The 24,594-nt window shown below is 33.3% G+C and overlaps 5 protein-coding genes across 10 annotated transcripts; 1 reads left to right on the top strand and 4 right to left on the bottom strand.

Annotated features, from left to right (window-relative positions):
• LOC113865855 (protein FAR1-RELATED SEQUENCE 2) lies at window positions 1-5,833 on the bottom strand. 4 transcript variants are annotated; one of them, XM_027500632.1, is made up of 11 exons: window positions 5,708-5,833; window positions 5,226-5,402; window positions 4,901-4,979; window positions 2,145-4,276; window positions 1,999-2,055; window positions 1,826-1,888; window positions 1,619-1,684; window positions 1,469-1,531; window positions 1,327-1,392; window positions 1,163-1,237; window positions 238-1,073 (listed from the first exon to the last, which is right to left on the bottom strand). In XM_027500632.1, exons 4-11 carry the CDS (start codon window positions 4,227-4,229, stop codon window positions 999-1,001), a joined length of 2,550 nt encoding a protein of 849 aa, XP_027356433.1. In that variant the 5' UTR covers window positions 4,230-4,276; window positions 4,901-4,979; window positions 5,226-5,402; window positions 5,708-5,833; the 3' UTR covers window positions 238-998. The 4 variants fall into 4 exon arrangements, 3 of the variants coding, with proteins under 3 accessions (XP_027356431.1, XP_027356433.1, XP_027356432.1); XR_003505013.1 differs by lacking the exons at window positions 4,901-4,979; window positions 5,226-5,402 and having other exon boundaries at window positions 1-286; window positions 523-1,073; window positions 1,826-1,894; XM_027500631.1 differs by having other exon boundaries at window positions 1,469-1,537; window positions 1,826-1,894; window positions 4,901-5,402; window positions 5,504-5,833.
• A 1,126-nt stretch (window positions 5,834-6,959) lies between these two features.
• On the bottom strand, window positions 6,960-9,739 carry LOC113865856 (DEAD-box ATP-dependent RNA helicase 50). The gene is made up of 6 exons (XM_027500633.1): window positions 8,997-9,739; window positions 8,739-8,926; window positions 8,358-8,571; window positions 7,822-7,953; window positions 7,542-7,717; window positions 6,960-7,442 (listed from the first exon to the last, which is right to left on the bottom strand). Exons 1-6 carry the CDS (start codon window positions 9,651-9,653, stop codon window positions 7,217-7,219), a joined length of 1,593 nt encoding a protein of 530 aa, XP_027356434.1. The 5' UTR covers window positions 9,654-9,739; the 3' UTR covers window positions 6,960-7,216.
• A 763-nt stretch (window positions 9,740-10,502) lies between these two features.
• LOC113865860 lies at window positions 10,503-14,971 on the bottom strand. 3 transcript variants are annotated; one of them, XM_027500637.1, is made up of 6 exons: window positions 14,804-14,971; window positions 14,688-14,719; window positions 13,497-13,685; window positions 12,058-12,105; window positions 10,997-11,058; window positions 10,503-10,911 (listed from the first exon to the last, which is right to left on the bottom strand). In XM_027500637.1, the coding sequence occupies exons 1-6, from the start codon at window positions 14,878-14,880 to the stop codon at window positions 10,849-10,851; spliced, it is 471 nt and encodes a 156-aa protein (XP_027356438.1). In that variant the 5' UTR covers window positions 14,881-14,971; the 3' UTR covers window positions 10,503-10,848. The 3 variants fall into 3 exon arrangements, with proteins under 3 accessions (XP_027356438.1, XP_027356439.1, XP_027356437.1); XM_027500638.1 differs by having other exon boundaries at window positions 10,526-10,908; XM_027500636.1 differs by having other exon boundaries at window positions 10,591-10,939; window positions 10,983-11,058.
• A 1,853-nt stretch (window positions 14,972-16,824) lies between these two features.
• On the top strand, window positions 16,825-19,096 carry LOC113865858. Its single transcript, XM_027500635.1, has 5 exons — window positions 16,825-16,968; window positions 17,049-17,319; window positions 17,388-17,479; window positions 17,576-17,686; window positions 18,896-19,096. The coding sequence occupies exons 1-5, from the start codon at window positions 16,864-16,866 to the stop codon at window positions 19,055-19,057; spliced, it is 741 nt and encodes a 246-aa protein (XP_027356436.1). The 5' UTR covers window positions 16,825-16,863; the 3' UTR covers window positions 19,058-19,096.
• A 689-nt stretch (window positions 19,097-19,785) lies between these two features.
• On the bottom strand, window positions 19,786-21,696 carry LOC113865857 (glutamate-1-semialdehyde 2,1-aminomutase, chloroplastic). The gene is made up of 2 exons (XM_027500634.1): window positions 21,243-21,696; window positions 19,786-21,157 (listed from the first exon to the last, which is right to left on the bottom strand). The coding sequence occupies exons 1-2, from the start codon at window positions 21,579-21,581 to the stop codon at window positions 20,090-20,092; spliced, it is 1,407 nt and encodes a 468-aa protein (XP_027356435.1). The 5' UTR covers window positions 21,582-21,696; the 3' UTR covers window positions 19,786-20,089.
• Window positions 21,697-24,594: the final 2,898 nt, after the last annotated feature.

Below are 24,594 nucleotides of genomic sequence, written 5' to 3'. Positions count from 1 at the left end.
CAAACACATATGAAGTTAAATTCGTTTAGGAAAAATCACAATAATCTTGCCACAAGGGAGTCCCAACATATTTAGATTCTAGTTAGAAACCTCTAAATCATGATTTGGATAAAAAGTCATCAGAGACAAGTTTTTCCCCAATTCATAGTTTGGAATTTTTCCATCTACGATCCAATCAGGCAAGAATTTGCAGTCGCTGCTCCTCTTCTCTTCTTCCGTCCAGAGGTAGGGGTCCTCCACTTACCAAACTGGACCTCTTCGCTGGGTCTTGCAGTACTTCGGTACTCTACTTCATGCAATGGCACAAAACTTAGTACATTCCTTAAATATTTTTAGTGTTGTTTTCCCGTTAAAATAAATTCACCTCGATAACCAACAACTTTAAATGTTGACTTTTGATCAAAAGGAAACTCTGATTTTGACTGTAAAACAACACTTAAAAATATAAGAAACTACACTTAATTTCTCCTAATTTTATGATGCAATTGTAGTGATTTGCCTAACTAGGAAGTGATAGTGTACCATTTGTACGTAAGACATCCTTGGCATGCCTTCCCCGTTTGCTTCCTTTCTGGTTTCCAATCGGATATTGCTTGTAGCACATGCCTCAGCCAGTGTGCAGTTGCAGTTCGAACACCTCCATTAAAATCCTTCCCAACTAGATGCTTTGGGCATAGAGCCGCGGAGGAAGTGAGTGGTAACCCTCTTTTCTTTGTGAGGGTTGTTTTAAATGGTGCCAGCGCAATTCGTACGCTCCCGGATCTAACTAAACTACGTTCAAGCTTTTTATGATCGAGCAGAGTGTAAGCCTTTTAGGTAGACGAAGGTGCAGAGTGGAAGCCATCTTTTTCTCAGATTTTTGGCATTAACCTGTTGTCAAGAGCGCAATTTTCCCCTACTTTCCCAAGCAAAGGCTTTCTTAATTACTTCAATATATATTTTCTATATACATATAACGTTATAATTTGACACAAAAAGAAACAGTACTTTTCCGGCTATCAGGAAAGTGATTTATCAACATCTAGTTGCTTTGATGTAATAACAGGGAACTGTGAGGCCCTAATAGGTTGTTCCTGAAGCAAAAATCATATCTCGTGAATCTACTTTGCAGAGAAACTGCAAACTAAAATGTGGAACAGAGCCAAGTCATGTAACTGCTTACCATAACATCTAGAGTATCTTGAAGGTCAAAACACCCTTGCACTGTTGGCATTCTGAAATTAAGCTGTCCGTGTTGCTGCAAAAACAAGACCAGCAGAAGCTAAATTATCATAGATCTAAAATATTAAGCCATATAGCTTTAAAACATAAGCCATAACCAGCTACCAGTCCTTGCATGCTGTGCTGCATCCCATAATGTGACCCACGGTTTGACATGGAATGCAATTGCCCCTGAAGATTAGAACAAAATATGAGATCCATAACCATTTTTCAAAACAAGAGCTTGAGAGAGAGACATGTACCCTACCAGCCCCAGAATGGCCTGTTGACTGGTAAAATAGCCAGCATGCATGACAGAAACTGGGTTCAGCTGTGCCTTTAAAAAGTTCGAAAATCAAGTCAACAATTTGTTTATACACTATCATACTATAAGAAAAAGTACAGTGAAGACTAGTACGTCTCCAAGTATGTTCTGTTCTGCCTCATAACAGCTATCAAGAGTTGAAGCTCTAGAATCCAAGTCCTGTAAAAACAAAGGCTTATCTTATGTTCCCAAAGGAATAATATAGAAAATAAAGGAGAAAAAAAATCAATAAACACCGTAACTGTTGAAGTACTGTAACTAGATAACTTAATCAATCATGGGCTCAGAAATATCCCATACCACTGTTTGTGTGTCATGCTGAGAAATGTGACAATTATCAAAGTTTTGTCCTCTTGAATTTCTCTGTTCCTGCACATAAAAGACCACTGAAGATCCTACAAAATATGAGCGATATAAGAGCTCAAAACTTTATTCATGCAAGACAAGGGCCAACAGAATATCAAGTAACAAACCCTCTTTTCGAAATCATCGGGCATCTTGATATTGATTCTTTCTGGATCAGACAATTTCTGTAAAATAAAAAATCTGTTTAAGAATGCTCACCACTTACAAGTCAAAACAAGCTCTAGCAACACCAGTTTAGTGATCATCAACTAACCTGTTTATTAGATGACTTCCTTTTCTTAGTAGACTTTGCCTTATGGCAACCATAGTTCTCTTCAACATCAATAAAATCATTAAGGGCCAACTTGTGGGGATCTGAAGTGCTTCTAGCAGAATTGTTGGCATTCACACAATGCTTATAGACTTCTTCCAAAGCATGAGATGCAACAATATAAGTATCTTCAGATAAAGACCCAATTTCACTTAATATAATAGCCCGCCTACAAAGGTCATTAAAACGTTGGACTCGATTAGCAGTCCTGCTAATTATGTCACCAGAAAATTGATTGGCCTTAGCATCTTTTGTCCATCGTTTCAAAATATAATGGGATGGAATGTTGGTCATGCCGGACTTCTGAATGACAAGTATAGCATGTCTACATAGAAAACCTTTGTATTGAAATAAATGACAAGAACAACAGACATCCAAATCTGCTTCATTCCAAGAAACAATAAATTTCTTCCGCTCCTCAAAATCATCAACAAGAAATGTTACATATGCCATGTCTTCTGTTTCCTTCTCAAGATGACAAGACATCATTCCCAGTATCTCCAACTGAAATTTTCTAAATATGGCATCTGTATAAACTGTAGAAACCTGCTTCTCAAAAGGCAATAAAGATCTTAATGCTGGTTGCTTTTGTCTTGTTTCAAAGTCAGCTTTGGTTTCCATGTCAAAACTGTCTGAAGAGAAAACTTTATACTGTTCAATAAACTCCTTAAAGGTAGAATCAACACAAATATACTTGTCAAAAGACGATGATATACTTTCTGACCTTACAGTTGTTGACAATCCAGCCAAAGAAATATCTTGCATGTATGTGGGTACCCACTTTTTACGATCTTCATACAATGACTGAACCCATTCATCATCCTTTAGTTCAAATCTATTGATCAATTTCCACCATCTCTTTCCAAACTGCTCATCCGAAAAGGAATGATGAATACATTTGTCAAAATTTTCCATAAAATTGTTATTTTCATTTACAATATAATCCAAATTCTTGGTGATTTTACATAAAATATGCCATAGACAGAAGCAATGACGTGTGTCTGGAAACACCTCTACAACAGCTTCTTTCAAGAATTTCTCTTGGTCTGTGATAACCACCTTTGGTGGTTGGTTACCCATTGCTTTGAGCCATGTTCGCATTAACCATGTAAAAGCTGAAACAGTCTCCTCCCCAACCAGTGCACATCCAATTAAAATGTACTGAAAGTGATGGTTGACCCCCACAACAGGAACAAAAGGAATTTTATATTTGTTTTTCATGTAAAATGTGTCAATCAAAACAATATCATGAAAGTATTGATAATCAAGTCTGCCTTTTGAGTCAACCCAAAATACACTTCTCAAATGTCTATTGTGATCCAGGTCTATTGCATGGAAGAAGTTGGGATTTTCACCCTGCATTGACACAAAATATTCAATCATCACGTGCACATCTTCCTCATTTAGTGCCAATTGCATACCCTTCTTCTGACAAGTTACATCACTTGTCTGTTTGCTGCGTCCCCTGAAAAAATCATCTGGACAGATCTCATGATTGTGCTCTTTTACAAAATGGTATATGATCCAGTTACCATCTAGCTTCTTCTTCATATGGATACCAGCCTTACAGTCTGTCTTTATACATGGTCGTGGATTAACAGTTGTACCGGACTCACGCTTACTTCCAAATCTGGAACAGGCAATTTTAATATCAATAAATTTACCCGACTTTTTTGAGCGGCGACTGGCTTTTATTGTGATCCCAAATCCCACTGAATGAGCATATTCTCTGTAGAAAGAATAGGCAGCCTCCTTTGATTCAAATTCCAAGCCATTCTGTGGTTCTTTAAAGCGGAATTTATCAATAGCATCCACTTGATTGGAATTCAAATCTACCTGATCCAGGCAACAGAAAGCATTTTCACTTAAAACTTCCTTATAGTGTTCAGTCGTTGAAGAAGGATTGATGCTTTGCTCCTCAACATGTATACTACATGCGGTATTAGCAACATCATTTCTGTTGGATCCAGTATTGAGCTTCTGGTGCTCACATATAGGTAGCTCAAGATCAATCTCCATGGATAACATGTCAACATAGACTGTTATCTAAGGAAGAAGCAATTTCTATGCAATACCTGAAGTGGAAGGAATAAGAATAAGTAACCACAACCTTATTAACAAGATACAAGGGTACAATCCAATGTGTAATAAATACATAAAACATTTAGAATGATCGTATTTACAACACAATAATGAAGAAAATTGAAGCAAAGAATGTTTCAGAATTTGTATAATATGAAGATTCCAAACTGAACAAATTGAATATTTAAATTTTATATTATAAAGTAGATCATGAGTCATAACTACAAGTTCCATGTTTAATTATAATTAATTTTTAATATTGATTTTATATATTTATAGATTTATTTAAAAAGTTAAAAAAAAAAAAAACTGCCTAACTTTTTTACTCTACAAAAGCAAAAATAAATAAATCATATCTGCATTGAAGAATAATTATGAATAAGTTAATCACTCAAATAAGGATTTCAAAATAACTTTGATGGTTGAGAAACTTGACTACAGAAATAAAAGCACGGTTTGTAATTAATCATTTGACAGGTCCAGCTCTAAGTATCAAGGGTAAAAAAGAAAGAAAAATCATAAAACGACTGACATAAGGAAAGGAAGCTGTAAAATCAGTATCTGCAAGAAGATTTTTGTTTAAGTGCAAGCTCGTTTATATAGGCTCAGAGAAGTACATGAGCAGAGCCAAGTAATTCGTATTAAATGAACTGAGCCAGAGCCTGCTAGCTTTCCCCTGTGCTTTACAGCTTGCACCTAGCAATGGATAACCACCACACCGTAATTTACTTTGAGTGAACAGGGCATCTTCGATGCATATTCACTCTCTCACTTCCTCCAAGTTCCAACATGGAATGCAATTTTCCCACGCCATCAATCTCACTTGCACAAAAAAGTATTTTGTTGTTTCTATCATACATGCTTCTAATATACTCTCTTTTTCAAAAACAATGATTTTAATATGATCATGCCATAAATATATTGTATAGAGCAACTAACTACTTTGACCCCTTCAAAACTGTAGAGTGGAAATCCACCATTGCATTCATTCATCAAGAAAGAAAGTGTCACTATAAGACAAGCAGTAGCAGGACTCCAAAGTCACAGCCTATAATGAGACACAAATATCCCAATTTCAGCAAATGGCACTCCAACTCTCCGGCGTTCCTCCATCAATTACTTGAAAAAACAAGAACTAATAAAAAATCAGTGAATCATTGAGTAAGCTTAAGGTCTTCTAAAGCAAAGAACGGATTGTTACAGGAAAATGAAAAGCTTACTTAATTTGATGCCTCCGATCTCAATATCAAGAAAAACATTAACTAAATTCAACAATAAAGCACGTAAACTGGAAAACAAGATCGCTTCAGTAGCAGCAAATTATGAATTTTCGTCGCGACAGTGATGAAGAAAGTCAACTAATCGCAATTAGAAGAAGAAAAGGCCAAAAATAGAAGGAATGCAAATTCAAGGGAAGTCGGTACCGCCATTGCGAAGAAGATGAAGAAAACCCAACTCAAGATGCTTTGCTTTCTCTGTCGAGGCTACTCCAAGCACAACCAGCGACAATCTACTCACCTTACCATTAGCAATAGCAACGATCTTTCCGTAGGTTTATTTCTGAAGTACAGAAATGAATATATGTTAATTATTAATTTAATTTAACATGCATATTAATCCTAAATTCCTAATCAACTCCACTTCTTTAAAATAAGAAATGCATTTTTCTAAAAAAAAAAGGTAAATTTATAATTATAATCATTAATTTAAACATCCAAAAATAATATTTTCATTAAAAAATCATTATATTAAAAATATAAAAGACGTAATATATATATTTTTTAATGAAAATATATCACTTTCATATACTTATAATTAATCATAAAATCAATATTAATAAATGTTTTACTTTTCATTAATGTGTAACTTTATTATAATTTACAAAAACTTAAGAATGGATATCAATTTGTTTTTTCTTTTAAAAATTTATTTTAAAAGAAATTTACAGAAATTTTACTTTAAAAGCTCTTTAATTTTTTTTAATATTAATACTATTTTTAATTTTTAAATATATTGGGACTAGTTGTTCTTGAAAAACTCAAAATGTCCGTAAGTTTCAATGGAATAAAATAATTATTAAATTGCGTATAAAATGTTGACACAATGACTTACGACAATTACGTAATTGTGTCATAAGCCTCCCAACAAGATGACATCAAATTTAGTTCCCCACTAGACACTCGCTGCCTTCTCTTTCCTCCAACAAAGTTTACAGCCTTTAACTCACATTCGCTTCTTCAGTGAAAAAGTTTAAATCAAACAAAAGGAACAAAATACGTAATAAGTAAATGCTAAGAAATGACTTTAAAGAAATAAAAAATTAAAATATTTTTTTTGTCAAAAAAAATTATATATATATATATATATATATTAATGCAGTTTAAATCACAATACAATTTATTATTTTTAATTATTTAATCGGTATTCTAAATTTAGCAAGACCAATAATAATAATAATTTTGTTATTAGTTAAATTTAAATATCTAATAATAAAATTATATTATTTAATATAATAAATATTTTGTATATATTTTTAAAATTATTTTTTTTTAATTTTAAACCCAATCTTAAAAACTGAAGTGAATAAAATAATAATAATAACAAAAAAAAACCTAAAACCTAATTTGACAAAATGTAATTAGTAAAAGTTAAGAAATTAGTTAAGTCGAGTCAATGCAAAATGAACATAAAAAATGTCAAAATTGACTACTAAAATTATTAATCTTGTTTTTAAAAATGGAAAAAATATCATTTAAAAATAAAAATGAATATATTTTTAGGTAACTAATGTAGTTCTTGCTTTCGGTACAAGTGGCGCAAGCCACCTTGGGCTGGGCATATGTTACATATAATTTAACTACCAATGGATTGTTGAATATGGTGGTGAAGCAGCTGAGTTGAGAGCACCCAACTCAAATGTGGTGCTTTATGAGCTAATAAGCAGAAGGCACATCATGTAGTGGGTGACCTTTCCGATTTCTTTCCATTATCTTGCGAGCAAGGGATATTTGTTTGCCAACCACAAAGACAAATGCCTTCCCCTCACCCTTGGCACCTCTCGCTGTTCTTCCAACACGCCTCACATATTCACTTGGATCACGTGGGAAGTCAAAAAGTATGACATGATCCACTCCTGCGAAGTCAATTCCCCGTGATGCCCTGTCACAAAATTTACCAAAATTTGCAACAGATAATTATCAAACAAGTCAAAGTTAAATAAAAACATAAGAAATCCAAGCCAAAAATGCAGATGAATACCTGTCAGTGCAAACCATAAACTGGGAGACTTCTTTTGATGGCGGACGAGTGAACTCTTCCATACTAGCAAGCCGTGATTCTTGTGTCATGGCAGCATGGAAGGGGAGAACTTGTATGCGAGCTCCTTTTCTATCAAAACGCTTTAATGAATTTTCAACTTTTCTGCATGTTTCAATCTGCAATTTTTTTTAGAGAATTAGACCAAAATAAACAGAACAAACTGCTCAATGAAAATGAAAATTATAAAAGATAAGTCCTCAAAGGTAAGAAAGCATAATACTTTGTTACAGAACACAATTGTTCTTGGGACAGGACTTTCCTCCGCAATATGCAGAAGAGCAGCTTTCTTGTTTAAAAACGCTGTATCAGGAGATTTTTCTTGTCCATCTTCTCCACTGCAATCTACTAGAATCTGAACAAATGAGAATATAATAGTCACACCTACAAACACAAGAGCTGATGACTAAAAAAGAATGGCACAGAATCCACTTATAAAGCAAATATTAATTTGTTTTTTAGTGGTGCTTGTAGCCTTGTACATGGCAAAATATCCCAGCACCCTACAGGTGTACTATACCAGTTTTATATTTATTACAAGCTTTAGTCCCATATGCAATGGTACAGCACAAAGTCTGTATATAAAGATTGAGAATAAAATATAATTCAATTTAAATCTCATGTAGGAGGCAAAAGGAGTTATGTTTCTCATACTGAATCCACAAATACAGGGATTGTGTTTTCTTGTATTCAGTCGAGCTATCTTCTATCCAAGAAAATTGAAATAGAAAGAAAATGAAGTTACAGATGAAACCTGACCTCTTCAAGGCGAGAACTTATTCGGTGCATACCAGGTCCCATGATCATTTCACAATCAGGAAACACTTCAACCAGTTTGCTGTAAACATTTTTTGGTAAAGTTGCAGTCACAAATAAATATTGTGTGTCAACCGGTGAAGAATTAATCAAGCATTGAAGAGCCACTTCGAAATCCTCATCGCCAAAGAGTATATCTACCTCATCCAACACAGCACTGTAACAAATTATCGTTAAGATAAATTTCACGATTGACGTGGATGAATAAAACATCCTAAATGGACAACATATCCACAGTGAGGAATAAAAGGGCATGTAAGTCTAGTACTTTTTCAAATTTGCGATGGAAGTAAGTTACTAATTAAAAAAGAGAGAAAGGTTTACCATCTTAAATTTGATAACTGTAAGAAGCCTTCCTTGATGAGGAACAAAAAACGGCCAGGTGTAGCTATTAAGACATCGACACCCTGGTGTAAATTTTCGAGTTGAGTTTTTTGTCGAAAGCCCCCAGTGACAACCATAGATTTGAATGGAACCCCAGATTTTGACATGGATCGACAATTATCTAAGACCTGCAAGGAATAGATGGAGAAGAGAGTTATAGTAATAGCACTCTGAAAGGGATGGGAATAACTAACAGACCTGGGAAGCTAACTCAGCGGTGGGTGCGAGTATAAGCACTGTAGGAGCTTGCGAAGAGGATTTACTACGCCCTTCTATTTCTTCCACTCTAAGACGCTGAATGATTGGTGCAAGATATGCTAAAGTCTTCCCAGAACCGCTCTGATCAGCTATGACACAAGTCTTTCCCCTAAGAACACGTCCAAATGCCATCGCCTGCACGTGTGAAGGGCGCGTGTAGAGCAGTTTTTGAAGGGATTGAATGATGAAGTCACTGCATCCTATTTCTTTAAATGACTTGAGACTGAAAAAGTTAATGTCAGTGGATGATTTTGTGTGTTCCCTTTGTGGCTGAGAATTGGAAACCCTATCCCATCCTCTCAAATGTCTTGCTCTTGTGGCTCTATGCTCGTCATCTTCTTCCAAAGATTTCGGTAATGTGTGTTCCCTTTGCTCCTTGGTTCTATGGACCAGAGCTTTCACTTTCTGCGCCTTTAGTCTTCCAAAGCTTGAGGATAGTTTCGTCGACGAAGAATCCTCATCAGCGTTGTTAGTTCTGGCGGTGTCTTGCGCGTGATTGGTGGAAGCAGACGCGGAGAAAGAGAGGTGTCTTGGATAGCGTTTGAAGAGCAAGTTTGAAGGAGGAAGAGGAGGAAGAAGAGCCTGCCCAACCACCATTGCTTCTCCGTAGTTCTTACAACGGACAAACACATTCTAATTCTATTCCACTAAAACGGTGAAGATAAGTTTCATTTCAGCCCAAGCCCAACACTGCCCCTCTATATCTTCTCAATCAATCATTGTTTTGTTTAGTTACAAAGTATTACACCAACATTTAAATTTAAGTAATATCAAAATTAAATTAATAATTTTAATAAATATTTATGAAATAAATATTTGAATTTTTTTATATAAATGTAAATTAAAAAACTATTCTGAAAAATATATTATATAAATGCTCCTAATCCACGACCTCCGACCATCTAGCAGGCTCCACCAAAAACAAGCCCATCTTCAACTAGCAAGCACGATGCCCTCTTTCCTCTACCAATGAATAAAAAAAATAAAATAAAATTTCAATTAAGTGCACTATTATTATTATTATTATTATTATTATTATTATTATTATTTAATGTGCTATCAATATTTCATTGGCTGTGCTTAACGCACTACTTTTAAATATGTCCATACAAGATTTGGTATGACAAAGTTTAAGTTGAAATTAATTAAGATTACAATAGTTTTTTAAATTCAATTGATAAGAACAGATACCTTTAATTTAATATAATGTATTAAAATTAAAAATATAAAACTAGATTTATGTAGTAATGTTTAAATACTCAATATAAGAGAAGTCATTTGACTTCAAAAAGAAAATATAACACATAAAATTATTCATACAAAAATGAGAATTCAAATGTATACTACTAATAATAAAGGAAGTAAGTTTTAGCAGAAACCCAATGAAAAAACGTTCGAATGCAAAACACATTAAACATATATGTGATACCAGTTTAATCTAGGGAGAATTAATGCCAACCTCTACTAAGGAAAAATACTTATTACAATATCATAAATTTCGGCTTTTCAGTTTCTTTAAAAAATACTTGTCATATCCAGGCTCTATAATTTACGAAAACTACCATCACAAACATACAGAATTAATCTTTAAATACGAATCCTGAATGGACATCATCCAATTTACACATACACAGGCGTGGTTAAATCTCTGAATCTGATTTTCAGTTATACATACTATAATGAGTTTGACATAACTGTCACAACAACAGCTAGCTGAGCATCGAAGTGTTCGTAAAGCATTCAGCAAATCCACATTCATTCAAGGGCTTTATTAAATAATCCATGCCTGCCATCACGAACTGAAACTAGGATTAGCATTGTGCATTTGGCGACGAAGTTCTCCCAGGAAGTCCTGCTGTGAGACAGAAGAGGAAGCACTTGCAGTTCAGAAGAAAATATGATATCAAAATATAATGAGAAGGAGATTACGCAAAGCTTACCTGATGAGGGAGTCTGAACTGAGTCCATACTGATGTCCCACCCGAATACATAACTGGCTTTTCTGAAATGTGAAAGTAGTAAAAAATTAAAAAGCAGGCTTTGTACCAGCTATACAGAACATGCCTAACAGTTCATATGCAGCACACAACTTATTATCACTTGCATTTACCAAGGCCGTCATCCATGATATCAATTATCCATACGATGCCATAGATGTTCACTTAAGTGAGAAAAAAATTGGTTAAACAAGATATCCCATCAGCAATATAGAAACTAAGAGTCGACTGCTCAAAGAATGACGCTTCGCTGAAAGAATAATGATATCAATAAATTACATTTGAGTCCTCAGCTTGAAATACATCAGGGCACTAGGACTACTAAGTGTAGATATAAATGATGAGTAAAGGACTGAATTACTGACACTGCATGTGGTTGAGATGCAGATCCATTGAAAATAGTAACCATTAAACACTAATTGCTAGAGTATAAGGTAAGAACAACATCTTTTAGTTACTTGAATAGAGTCACCATAACTATCATAAGCATCTCAATTAAACAATAGACCACTCCTAACATATCTAATCACCAATTACTCATGGAAGACAAAAGAGTATCCAATTTCAAATTAACAATAACTTCAATTAGATCCTTCAAAATCACAAGATTATGCATATTAACTACATGAATAAGATCTTTGGTTATATGATAGAACAATTATCAGAAGGAAGAAAAGTCATCAAGTCAAATAAACTTGGCCAGTTTCCAGCTTATAATCAAGTTAAAACTTAAAAATATTTGTTTCTTTCTTAGCTTACCATTGTAGTTTAGTTATTATAAATGCAATTGCACTCAAAAGAAACTACCAGCTAAAAATGCAAAATTATTTGGTGTAGTAAAGTAGTCAGTCTGAATCATGTCATGGTTTCACTGATGAATTCAACTCAACTCACAAGAAGGTCTTAGAAATACAAAACAAGTTTCATGATAACAAATACTATAAACAAAATGGCAATAATTCATAATGTGGAAAAGATGTCTTCTTTGATGGTTGCACACTAACCAGATGAATCTTTCGGATTATTGTAGGACTGTATTGCAGCTGTCCAACCTGAAAACAGAAATTTATGGCCAACAGAGATAGCAGGTGATGTTAACCAACGATATGGACATAACATAATGGACTTACAAGTAAATGAACTCTTGCCTCACCCACCCATCCCTTTCTCTCTGTAATTCAATAAATTTAAATTGTGTTGTGCAGTGCAGTACAGAGCTGAATAGTTAAAATATTGAAAGACAATAAAATCTATAATGAAACAAAAGGTATGGAACCATGTACACTGAGAGATAATGCAAAGCATAATTTCATAATAAGCAAAACAACTTCTGACACCGTTGATATTCTTTTTCTTTAGACTTGGGACTTGAAAATGGTAATCATCTGTTGAGGAAACTGAGACTGGTCAAGAACAGAATAGAAAACTTGAAAGGATATTTCTGAATGAATATTCTGCACAAAGTAATTTACATAATATATAGATTAATCCCTATAGCTACTTTCTTAAATTATATCAATGTTACAGCTATATAGATGTGCCTAATAAAAGGAATGTAGCTATAATAATAACAACAATGATTCTGGACACTATCCCTCAAGCTGATGAATGAATATCTAATCATTCCCAACTTGCAAGTAAGATCCTGAAAATGCTGATACCAACATGAAAGGTTCTGAATGACCATTCTATACAAAGGTGTCTATATAATATAGACTAATCCCTACTGCTGCTTTCCTAAATTATATCAAAGCTGCACTTAGAGAAGTCTGCCTAACTAAAGGTAATTAGGAAACATAGCCGTACAAGAATAATAACAATAATTCTCAACAAGATGACCAAAGAGTGTCTCTCAGATGGTATCAAGGTGATACTTGTTCAAAGAAGTAGTGTATACAAGGGTCTGAATTCTCTTCTCACTGTACTCATGGTTTCTGAGAGACCTAGGGCTCCTGCTCGCACTTTCTTCACAATACAAAATATCCTCCCTACTCCCTTTAGCTTCTCTTTTTTATATTGTTTTTCCTATTTCGTTGGCCTAACTGCCACTGACAGTCTTACATTTAATTATTCACTAACTGCTCTCAACCATAATCGCCCAACCTATTATTGGGGATCTAACAGAAACTAACTCAATTAGATGCAGACAAATATTTTTGGAATCCAACAAGAATGATTGAGCATAAACCATATTACATAAAACTAAATGTTGGCATTAGGCATCCCCATTTCACCAACAAACTGAAAGAAAACACTATGATCCATATGCCCCAAAAATCTGCATATGTCAATCCCATGTTTACCAATTGAAGGTCATTGTCATTGGTCACAGTACACACTCACAAATGTTCTAAAAAGAAAACCTAGAAATCATAAGAGAGAAATAATATGTAATAGCTCAATGTATCCATGTCCTCTGAAGAAAAAGTAGGGGGATACTTACGATCATTAAGAAGCTGGGCAGCTGCACTGCAACTACACCCTTCTAAAGCTACAAATCTTGAATTGTGATTCTCATTAAGAAGATTACTGCTGCCAGCATCTCCATGATCTGGAATGTGAACACTTCTTGGAGAAGCAGCTTGATTCTTTTCTAAATCACTCCCAACACTGTTTGTTCGATCAAGTCGATCTACAAAATTTGATAGAAACCAACCAACATCTAGAAATTATAAACAAATCAAATAAAAAACAAACTGGCAGAAAAATGTGCCATATTTGAGAAACGCTGTAAATTTAAGATATATAAAGCAAAGTTCAGAACATCTAAACAAGTATTAAACTTGGCTTGTTTCTTCAAGTTGTATAAACCCCATAGAACTTCACCCATATGCAAGGTTTGTAAAACTAAACTTTATTATAGCATATGTAAGGTGTAAAAAACTAACTTCATTATATTGTGTGCAAATCATATTTAAAAGAATATTTGTTTCACACAACTTCCCAAGCTTTTGATTTCATAAAGTTCTAAAACCTTCACATATAATTTTCAATATGAGTACAAAATAATGAGATAAGATATTGAAAGAAAAACAATAGCGAAAGTTTGAATTGAAGGAATCAATTTTCAATAAAACTATACATTAAACTAAAATGGTAAAATCAAGAGTAGATTTAATCAGTAAAGTTTAAATTATTTAATATTTATTTAACATCGTTGTCTGTAGCCAAATTCTTTGATGATTCCTAGCACCATTTTCGTTCCGAAGGATTTCAGGCACGGGATTTTGTCATTGTGTGATATGCTACTACGTTCATTTGGTGTTCACAGATGCTGGTAATAATAGGTTTTTAAGTTTTAATATTTGACTCGGAGCCAAGAGCAACCACAATGGTACTGAACATTTTTAAGTTTTTACCTTTTGTTTCAGAGGAAGATTAACATCAAACTCGTGGCTCAACTTCAAAAGCATATAAAAAAAATAAAGCGCAAACACTACCATTCATGAACCAAAAAGGGACCGCGTTTTTTTAACATGACTAAGTGCCCATTATAAAAAAAAGAAAAAGATTCTCAATGTAAGTAACAAATAAGACAGGGTAAATGAACTTTGATTAGCAAGATTCAGACGTCTAAAAGAAAATAAAGATGAATCTTTAACCAACAGATGAAGAGAATAAAGAATGAACTGACCAGATGACTTGCGCCTATTGGTAGAACGGTTCCTGCAGAAGAAAAAATGGGAAAGATTAAGAATTGAGAAAGAAAGAGAGAAAGAAGAAATGGGTAATATAATAAATATGCAACACCTCTGGTTGGGAGGAGCATAGCGCTTCACCACTGTGGCCGATTCCGTTGCCGGAGCTGGCGGAAGGTTTTCTAGCATCTCTCTCTAACAATTTCTTCTCCTTCTTCTTCTTGGAGGGAGAGAGAGAGAGAGAGAGAGTTGAGTCAGAGGAACAAACAATTGAAAGAGAGAGAAAGTACATTCACTTTACCATAAACTTATATTCATTAATAAAACAATCAATTAAGGCATAACCGGGTCGGGTCGGCCCACATTAAGCACGTTATTTGATCTAAAATTCACTCGGAAATTTGATTTCCGAAATGATCCTTGTTACTCTGTTTTTTTTTTTAATATCTTAAATACATATTTTGTTTCAAGATCTTTAATGAAAAGGAAATTTTCTTTTCTTGTTTGAAAAAAATCCTTTCAAATTTAGAAATAACAAGGATGGATGAAAATAATCTATAATGTACATTTACAGTTTTATATTAGTAATTTTATTATTTAATATACATAAATATTATTAAATTTAAATAATTTTTTAATAAAAATATATAAATATATCGTATGACTTTAAAATTTTGAACAGAATACATTTTTTATTAGTATAATAAAAGTATTAATTATGAATTTAACTATATTAAGTAGTTAAAATTTTATAGTTAAAAGAACTATTATAATTGAATATAAAAGGTAATAAATTTGCTTACTTTTACTTTTAAAGACTGGGTTATATAAATTATCTTTTCCCAGATCGAATAATAAATTTCACTAATATATATCTTGAATATTGATTTTTTCTATAAAAACTAGTTAATAATTTATTGTATAAATTGAAGTTCTTAACTTTAAGCTAGATAAATGATAAAAAAAAAAAAAAACTTGATTCTTGTATCTTTTACAAATAAAAAATATTTAATATCTTGTTATTTAATTTGGTATTCGTAACTTTAATGTATCACATAAGTATTCTTTTAGCCGTTTGAGAAAAAGACACTTCTTATTTTAGTTTAATATGTATAAATGATTTCTTTAAATTTTTAAAATATTATCGTCTATTAAATAAAATTTCAAGTATTAAATAGATTCATCATTGATAATAGAATACCTACAATAGAATTAATAAAGATGGAAAGATGAATAAGAAATCAATAAAATTGCTTTTTAAATTTGAGACAATATTGTTATAATTTTTAAGGATTTGTTTCTTCTTTCTTTAATTTTAAAAATGTTTTAAAAATTTATTTAAGAAATAAAAAAATTGTTAATAAATAATTTTTATGAATTTTTTTAAAAAAATTATTTTAAAAAACAAACAAATTCTAATTTTTTACGAGTGCATGTTAAAATTAAAATTAGAGTATATTTGATTATGAATTATTATATTATATTATATTGAGAAAAATTATTTTTTAATAATTAATTTAAAATTATATTATTATGCATTCTAATTAATTAATAATAAATTAGAATCAAAATTTTATTAATAAATTTAATTTAAATATATTAATAATATATTTTGTATAATATCTATGAATTGTTTTTATATTATAATTAATCTAACACTCATACTTATTTGTCTAGTTGACATGTCACATTAAAATAATGCATCAAAATGTAATTTTTTTATTAATTAAAATAAAAATTACACTATCTTTTTAGTTTTTACTACTTGAACCGTAAAAAAATAAGTTGTTAATATACACTTAACGATACCCAATAAGAATATACATGTAATATTTTTTTATAAACTTTATTATTTATAAATTTTTAGTATATATTGCTAAATACACATTAAAAAATTAATGAAATAGAATTGATATGAAGTTGCTCTACCTTCTAGTGAACAGAAAATAAGAGAGATGGATGATTTAAATTTTAAATTGATAATTTTATTATTTATGTATCTAGTTATTGTTATAATAAAAGAATATAGAGATTATTAACTTCCTTGTAATAATAAAACAAATCTTTATCACTATTTTTATATTTCCTATGCTTTACAAATAATAAAAGTTAAAACGAAGCAGCTTGGGACAGAAGAGTTACGAGTTGCGAGTCACAGCGGTAGAGGCGAGAATGGAGGAAGGTGGAGCCTCGAGGGAGAAGCAGAACGGAAGTGCAACGCGTTCATCTTTAAAATCTGATTCTCAATGGAACAAACCCCAAATCTGGAAGCAAAAGGTTATTCTTCCAAGCAATCAACTATTTTCTTTTTTCTTTGTTTTTTGTTTCGAATTTTAGCATCATAATTGAATTGGCAGTTGAGGGAGAATTGCTACAAAAGGGTGCGAGAGGATAGAAACCGCTTGCTCTGGAAATTGAGATGCAACCAACGTCAAAAGGAACACCATATCGTTACATCTGCATTCGAAGACATCGTATCCGATGAATTCGACAAAATCAACGGCGATGACGTGTTATGGGAAGAGTACGAAGGTCCTCACACTACTTACGAGGTTGAATGCCAAGACATACTCTTAGAAATGCAAAGGATATTTTATGAAGATCTCAAATCCCAACCACCCCTACAGGGTATGTTATGCAAGGCCCTACTCGATCCCTCACTCTCTCAATTTTTACATATATCATATTATATGCAGATTTAGAAAGTGACATTGAGGCTTGGGAAAATGAAGTGGATGAGTATTTGGCTCGTGCAGTCTATGAGCACATGCAGCTAAACGGAGATAAGGTTTGTGGTTCAAAACATAACACTTTTCCCTCTTTCTCTTATATTTTGATATAGTTATGGGCACTATCTGATTTTGATTATCGATTATGATGATAGGCCCATAAGGAAGAGATTTGGTGTCCTATTTGTAAGCAAGGAGAGCTTAAAGACACCCACCATCTTATATACTGCACTCGATGTGAACTTCGACTAAACAAAGCTGACGAGGTACTACTTATGTTTCCTCCCTTCCCCATCACTCCTGATTTACTTGCTTTTGGAGGGTAACAAGGTGTGTTTTTTTTTTTTTTAGCTTGTCTAAACATTAAGACACAACTAGGTTATATATTTGAGTATCCTGGCTCTATAGCAGCAGTTCAATGCATTGCTATGAATTATTCAAGTTTATTTTAGATTCTGTGGATTTCTACTTGTTTTTACTCTTGGATGTCAGATTAAAATAGACATTATTCTTCAGGATCTAACTTCTATGCATATAAACTAGCATACTTTTTGAAACCATTTATGACCCAAATTTAGCAAAACATACTGTTAGGCTGATAGGAATTGATAATTACTATTAGAAATTAATTATTACTGTTAGGAATGACGGTACGTTGCATCTGTTTAAAGAAATTTATTGTAGATAGCTATTAGGTTTTGTAGGAGCAGTTATGTAATTTTCCTCTATGATATGCACTGTAAGAAAATAAACAGTTTAGGTGTGTAGTAATGTAGTTGGATAAGACTTGGTTGTTGTTGTAGAATATGCCAACCCATTTGGTGGGATAAGGCTTGACTGTTGTTGTAGGTGTGTGTATTGGAAGTTCTTTGGACAGAGCTATTCTCAGTAGGAGATGTTCAAACTCTGAGATCTGTAATTATTTATTCAATTAGTGTGTTATGTTTAATCCCAAATTGTAGCTGTGTTCTACCATTGGCTTACCTATGCTAGACTCCCACATGAGAAATATGAGTAAGGCCAAAGGGGAATTTACATAGCTCATAACAAAGTTGCCTGTGTGGCAACTAGTGTGGGTAACTCAATAGTTTTTTTTAAAAGGAATGACGGTACGTTGCATCTGTTTAAAGAAATTTCCTGTTTGTTTGCTACATAAAACAAAAATTGCTTTATAGTCTAGGAAAATATCTGGAGATATTTTTTTTCTTATCTGGGAAACTCGGATATTCAAACTTGGGGTGTCCAACGTTATAATGATGATTCATTTTCTCCGTTGCTGTTGATTGTTCTGTTTTATCGGATGCGTTTTTCTTTTTTATTTGAGAAGGATATTTTAGTTAATGAATAGGAAATTATTTTTGAATAATTTATACAAATTTAAATTAACATATAGACCAGCCAATAGTCATATCTACTGTTGATGCTATCAGACATTTTTAGCTACTAATCATAAGCTTAATCTTCTGAGATTTCAGCTGTCTTTGGGCTTTTTGCGAGACCGGCTGGCTGAAGTCCATATAGAGCATCTTGACAGAGGCTGCAAATTGAAACCCAAATTTTGTATTAAGACAAAATTCAATTTAACTGCATTATACATTTCTTGCGAAGGTTGTGATACATTCGAAGTCGTAATTTAACAATTGTGTGACTGGTATATAAGAGTATCATCAGAGGTTCAACATATGTCTAGAGTTTTCCCTATCTTTCTTGCTTTGCTTCATCATTTTGTTTGGTTTCTGATATGCATGGGAAAAGTTAAGTGTGCTAGCAGTGAAAATTATGTTGGAATAGGAACCCAAAGAATACAGAAACGGAAATATATTGATTCATAATTTAGGGGGAAAAGAAAAACGCAATGCAATTTATCATGTCAGAAAGTCCTAGAACAGTATAACTTTTCTCGCTGCGAGAAACCGGCAAGATAATCCGTACCTGCTTGCGCCTTCAGACTAGTTGGCCTTTCTGAAAAACCCTCCGGAAAATTTATTATTAACTCACCATCATTTAGCAGAAAAATAAGTAAAATGGACTAGAGTTTACAACGAACATTTAACTTAATGAGTACCTGGAATATGGTGCATAGACATTCAATGATGAACCCGAATGCACTCGTTATGAGGTTCATAAAACTTGGTCCAATTTTATCTACAAGCATATTGATAATATTGATCATCCTATCCGCTTGCTTTTACTATTTATGATACGTCCACCATATTCAACAGTGCAAACCATCCAATAAAAAAGTGAGTTCATCCAGGTTTCCCAAGTAATGTCAATATTGAGTCCCAAAGAACTCAAAACTGAGTTTAATATGCTAAATATATCTTTAATTTATATCTAGCACAGTAGATCATTCTCGTTATCGAACCCCCTCCCCCGCAAAGTCAAAGTGGTAGTGTATATTGATATATAATGCATGAGAAAGATAACATGTAGAAACAAGAATATTAAGAGTAAAACAATGAATTCAAATGCTTACATGCTTCAAATTCAAGAGACTAATAGCTTAAGCTAAATAATACACTGAGTAGATACAGGATCAGATGCGAAAATGATACAGGTTGTATAGCAAAAGCAGCTGCCAGAACACAATAATCTAAATTGACCTACAAAACTACAAACCATTCCCTTTCAAAAGCTACATTTGCAACGAGACAAAATTTTAACATTCAGATCTCCCTGAAAACCTTCTCTGCAGCGGCTATTGTCTTTTTTATGTCATCAGAAGTATGTGCCAAGCTGGTGAACCCAGCCTCAAACTGCGAAGGTGCCAAATACACACCTTCTGCTAACATTCCCCAGAAGAACCTAGCAAACTTGGCAGTGTCACTCTTTTTGGCATCTGCAAAATTGTACACAGGTCCTTCTGTGAAGAAAAACCCAAACATCCCACTTATATGCCCACCACAGATTGCATGCCCTGCCCTCTTCCCAGCTTCAATGATACCTTGAACAAGTTCCCCTGTAATCTTGTCCAAGTACTTGTAAGTTCCTGGCTCCTTAATTCGCTGCAGGGTGTGTATGCCCGCAGTCATGGCCAAAGGATTCCCACTCAAGGTCCCAGCCTGGTACATCGGTCCAGCCGGCGCCACCATCTCCATAATATCCCTCCTCCCTCCATAAGCACCCACTGGCAGACCCCCACCAATGATTTTCCCTAGAGTCGTTAAATCCGGTGTTATGCTAAAATATTCTTGAGCTCCTCCATATGACAAACGAAATCCAGTCATGACTTCATCAAACACAAGAAGGGCATTGTTCTCCTTGGTGATTTTTCTCAAGAAACCAAGAAAATCAGGTGTAGGAACTATGAAACCAGCATTTCCAACTACAGGTTCAAGGAAAACTGCAGCAATCTCTCCCTTGTTAGCCTCAAAAAGATTCTGAACTGCAGAAGAATCATTATAAGAGGCGGTGAGAGTTTCATAAGTAGCAGCTTTGGGAACCCCAGGAGAATCAGGAAGTCCTAAGGTGGCAACTCCACTACCAGCCTTAACAAGAAAGGGATCGGCATGACCATGGTAACACCCCTCAAACTTTATTATCTTCTCTTTGCCAGTGTAAGCACGGGCCAAGCGAAGAGCACCCATGCAGGCCTCAGTTCCCGAATTAACGAACCTAACCATTTCAATGCTGGGAACCGCAGAGATAACCAGTTCCGCCAAAGTGTTTTCCAGCAAACAGGGTGCTCCAAAGCTTGTTCCTTTCTTCATCGTTTCAGCAAGAGCTGCAAGCACCTGCAATTTCAACAAAATAAATTAAATTAATTAATAAACAAATAAATAAATGATTTCCATTTGCAACAGAGAAAACGAAGGGAACCTGATCATCGGCGTGACCAATAATTGCAGGACCCCAGGAACCCACGTAGTCAATATACTCGTTGCCGTCAATGTCCCACATATGAGACCCTTTCACCGAATCGATCACAATTGGTTGGCCACCTACAGATTTGAAGGCACGAACTGGGGAATTCACCCCTCCAGGCATCAATTCCTTGGCAGCAGCGAAAGCTTCCTCGGACTTGCGAAGAGTGAGATTTATGTCGGACTTCTTGTCAACGGATACGGCCATTGTGATCGAAGGAGCTCGAGGTCGTTTGGGAGTGGAAAGGGATGTTCCAAGTGTAAGCCTTGGTCCCGTGATGGCGGAAACAGCCATGTTTGCAATGCCAAATTGAGATCAGAGCGAGACGATAAGACTGAAATGCTCTAAACTAACGAAACCTTACCCTTTCTGTCTGTCTGTGTGCCCTCGTCTATGTATAAACTATCCCATCGGATTACCCCCCACATCTAGTTATAAATTCTTCCTACAAATTACTGTAAAAAAAATTAAATTAGAGAAAAAGATAACAAATAATATTTTATATTTCACTAATTTAAATTTAATTTGTATTTATTAATAAGAATTAAAATGCTGCCTTAAATTTTAACATAAATGATCTAATAATAAAATATGTTGAAAATATTCATGTTAAAAATGTATTATTGACATAGTTTAATTCTAAAGGAGTAAAAACATTAAGCGATACTCTAAAAATATAAAATGTAATACCCAAATAAATGAATATTTGTTCTGTTGTCTCATTTAGAGAAATAATTATTTTTTTCAGTGATGTTAAGTAGTATCAATCATGTTTGGACAAATTCAATATGGATTTCGTGTGTTTAATTTATTAAAAAAATTACATTCAAAATAACTAGAAAGGTTTATTTTCATGGAAATCTAGGTGAATGTTTTCTTTTTAGTTGTCATTCAACTATTTGAATAATAAATTCATATTGGAGAGGTTTTTCTTATTTTTAATACTTTTTAATTTTTTTAAAAAAATATTTTCAGAAAGTATTATCAATCACGTACGCTTAATTTATATATCAAACCTCAATAGTGATTGGTCACCTTAAAAATGACTTAAACAAATTTGATCTATAATTTGGATCTTATTATTGTCACTTTGTTGAATGTTTTACTTAATCATTTACTCTTGACTCGAGTTAATCTCACTTCATTACCCACGCGATTTCCGATTAAAGATTAAACAAATCTACATAAGAAAAAAAAATCACTAGAAACCTTTTAAAAATGCATCCTGCACTGTAAATGGTACATGCACTGGTGTATCCAAAGGAGAAGGGGAAAATAATATATAATCATATCCAACAATTTTTTTTAACGTGTATGTATATTTTGGTGGTATTATTTTTTTTAAAAGAAAATACTAATAACACATTTTTTAATATACTCCTGATTATGTATTTCTAATTCATGAGACCATGGCTATGAGCTGAAAGAGCCTATAGCTGTAAAGTTAACTGAGAGCTTATAGTCCTAAACAATTAGGATATCACATGAAAATTTGTTCATTACACATTGAAAAATGAATCTATCATTTATAATTTTTTTAAACCTTTTTGATTGTAGTACTTAGTGTATAAATTATTTCCTATAAGATATACTACAATAATATATTGTATGATGAACTGTATAAAAATTAATATTTTTAATAAAAATATCTTATGCAAAAAAAAAAATACAATGATGTTTGACAAATATTTAAAGCCACTGAAATCTAATATATTATAAAGTATATAATATGTTATTCTCAATTTATTAAAACATTATATGATAGTTGAAATGTTAAAGACACCTTTCTGAAAACGAAAAAAGACAGCATAATATTTTAAAAAAAGGTGTGCATTTTGAATAAAAAGAAAATGTAGTTTTCACATGAAAGGAAACAAAACCACGTTGGCAAACAGGCAATTGCATTCTATTTTACCGTAAGAGTTATCCCGCGGGTGACAATTCTGTCTCCTGCGTCATAGCACCAAATCTAGTTTATCAAACTCATTCTAGTTTCTTGCTTAACAAGCTTAAAACGTAAGTATGCAAAAGGTGTGCTTTACGTCGTAAGTTTATTTTCTTTAAACACTAGTGAGGGCTCAGGCTCTAATATGAAACTGGAGGCAATAGGGCTCAGGCTCTAAGTGCATTTTGAACTAATGCCATAATGTGTGCATCTATTCAAACAAGCAATTTTCACAATTGTTTTTTGTACTCATGGATTGCATCCAAAGCGCTAGCAGCTCCATCTTGCTTTTTGGACAAAATAAATTGGGTCTTATCACGATGTACCCTACAATTCAAAACGTAGTATGTTACTAAAGAGACCTGAGTGCAGCTTGTTGACGTCCACTATATCTAACTTTGTTACCAAGCCATCGTTCTTTCCTCTTTTGCCGGAGCCTACTTATTGAGGCTACTCGCTGTGCTTCACTACATCTTCCACGATATTCCATTGCACCCTACAATACATACACACACACACAACAAATCAATCGCTGCACAGTGCTCCTCTCCTTTTATATTAATGCAGAGTTTGACACCCACTTTGCTTCGTTCTGATTCACTACACCTTCCAGAACCCGGATTTTCCTTTTCCATTGCAACCTAAAGCAGAGAAGAGACACTTACAGAAAAATGCAATTAAGTTGAAAACTTCAATTATAGTGTCGATCGAGGAAATATTATTACCCTTTGGTTTTGGTATTGAGGTGGTGTCTCCACACATTGTGAAACCCGCCAAACACGTGGTTAAGTTTTGGTATTTGATATTTTTCTCTCACACACTCACTGTATTGACATCGATCATATTTCTTTTAATCTTACAAAATGCTAAATTTTTTTCAAGAGGATTAACAAGTAAAAGAAAAAGAAATTTTTTTGTCTATATTCCAACATTTTTTATCATCATATTTTTTTTCTTTTATGTATATTTTTTTCTCACACACACACATTGCATTTACATCGATCATATTGATTTCATTTATGTCCACAACATTAAAATGTCTTCTTCTTTTTTTTTCATTCAAGAAACACTCTCGTTCTTATGATATGCTAATAAATTTATGTACTTGTTGAAGAATTGTAACACGTTTATTTCATTAAATAGAAGAAGGTTAGGAGAGAGAGAGAAATATTAGTGGTTGTAATATACATGTGAAGCAATTGCATTTTCTTTCTTTGTATTTTTCCTGCACATCAATGCGAGCCAAATAGAAAAAAAATAAAAATAAAATAGGAAGTGTGCTTGCTGGTTGGGTTAGATAGAATGCAGATTTTCAAATTGCCATAATTATCAATGTGTGTTCCTCGAATGCATATGCATTAG

This window comes from Abrus precatorius, unplaced genomic scaffold (genome assembly GCF_003935025.1).
Source record: "Abrus precatorius isolate BTA unplaced genomic scaffold, Abrus_2018 Scaffold4, whole genome shotgun sequence".
In the NCBI taxonomy this organism is placed as follows: domain Eukaryota; kingdom Viridiplantae; phylum Streptophyta; class Magnoliopsida; order Fabales; family Fabaceae; genus Abrus; species Abrus precatorius.
Note: the sequence above shows the minus strand (reverse complement) of the source record. Positions and strands in the feature narration are given on the sequence as shown.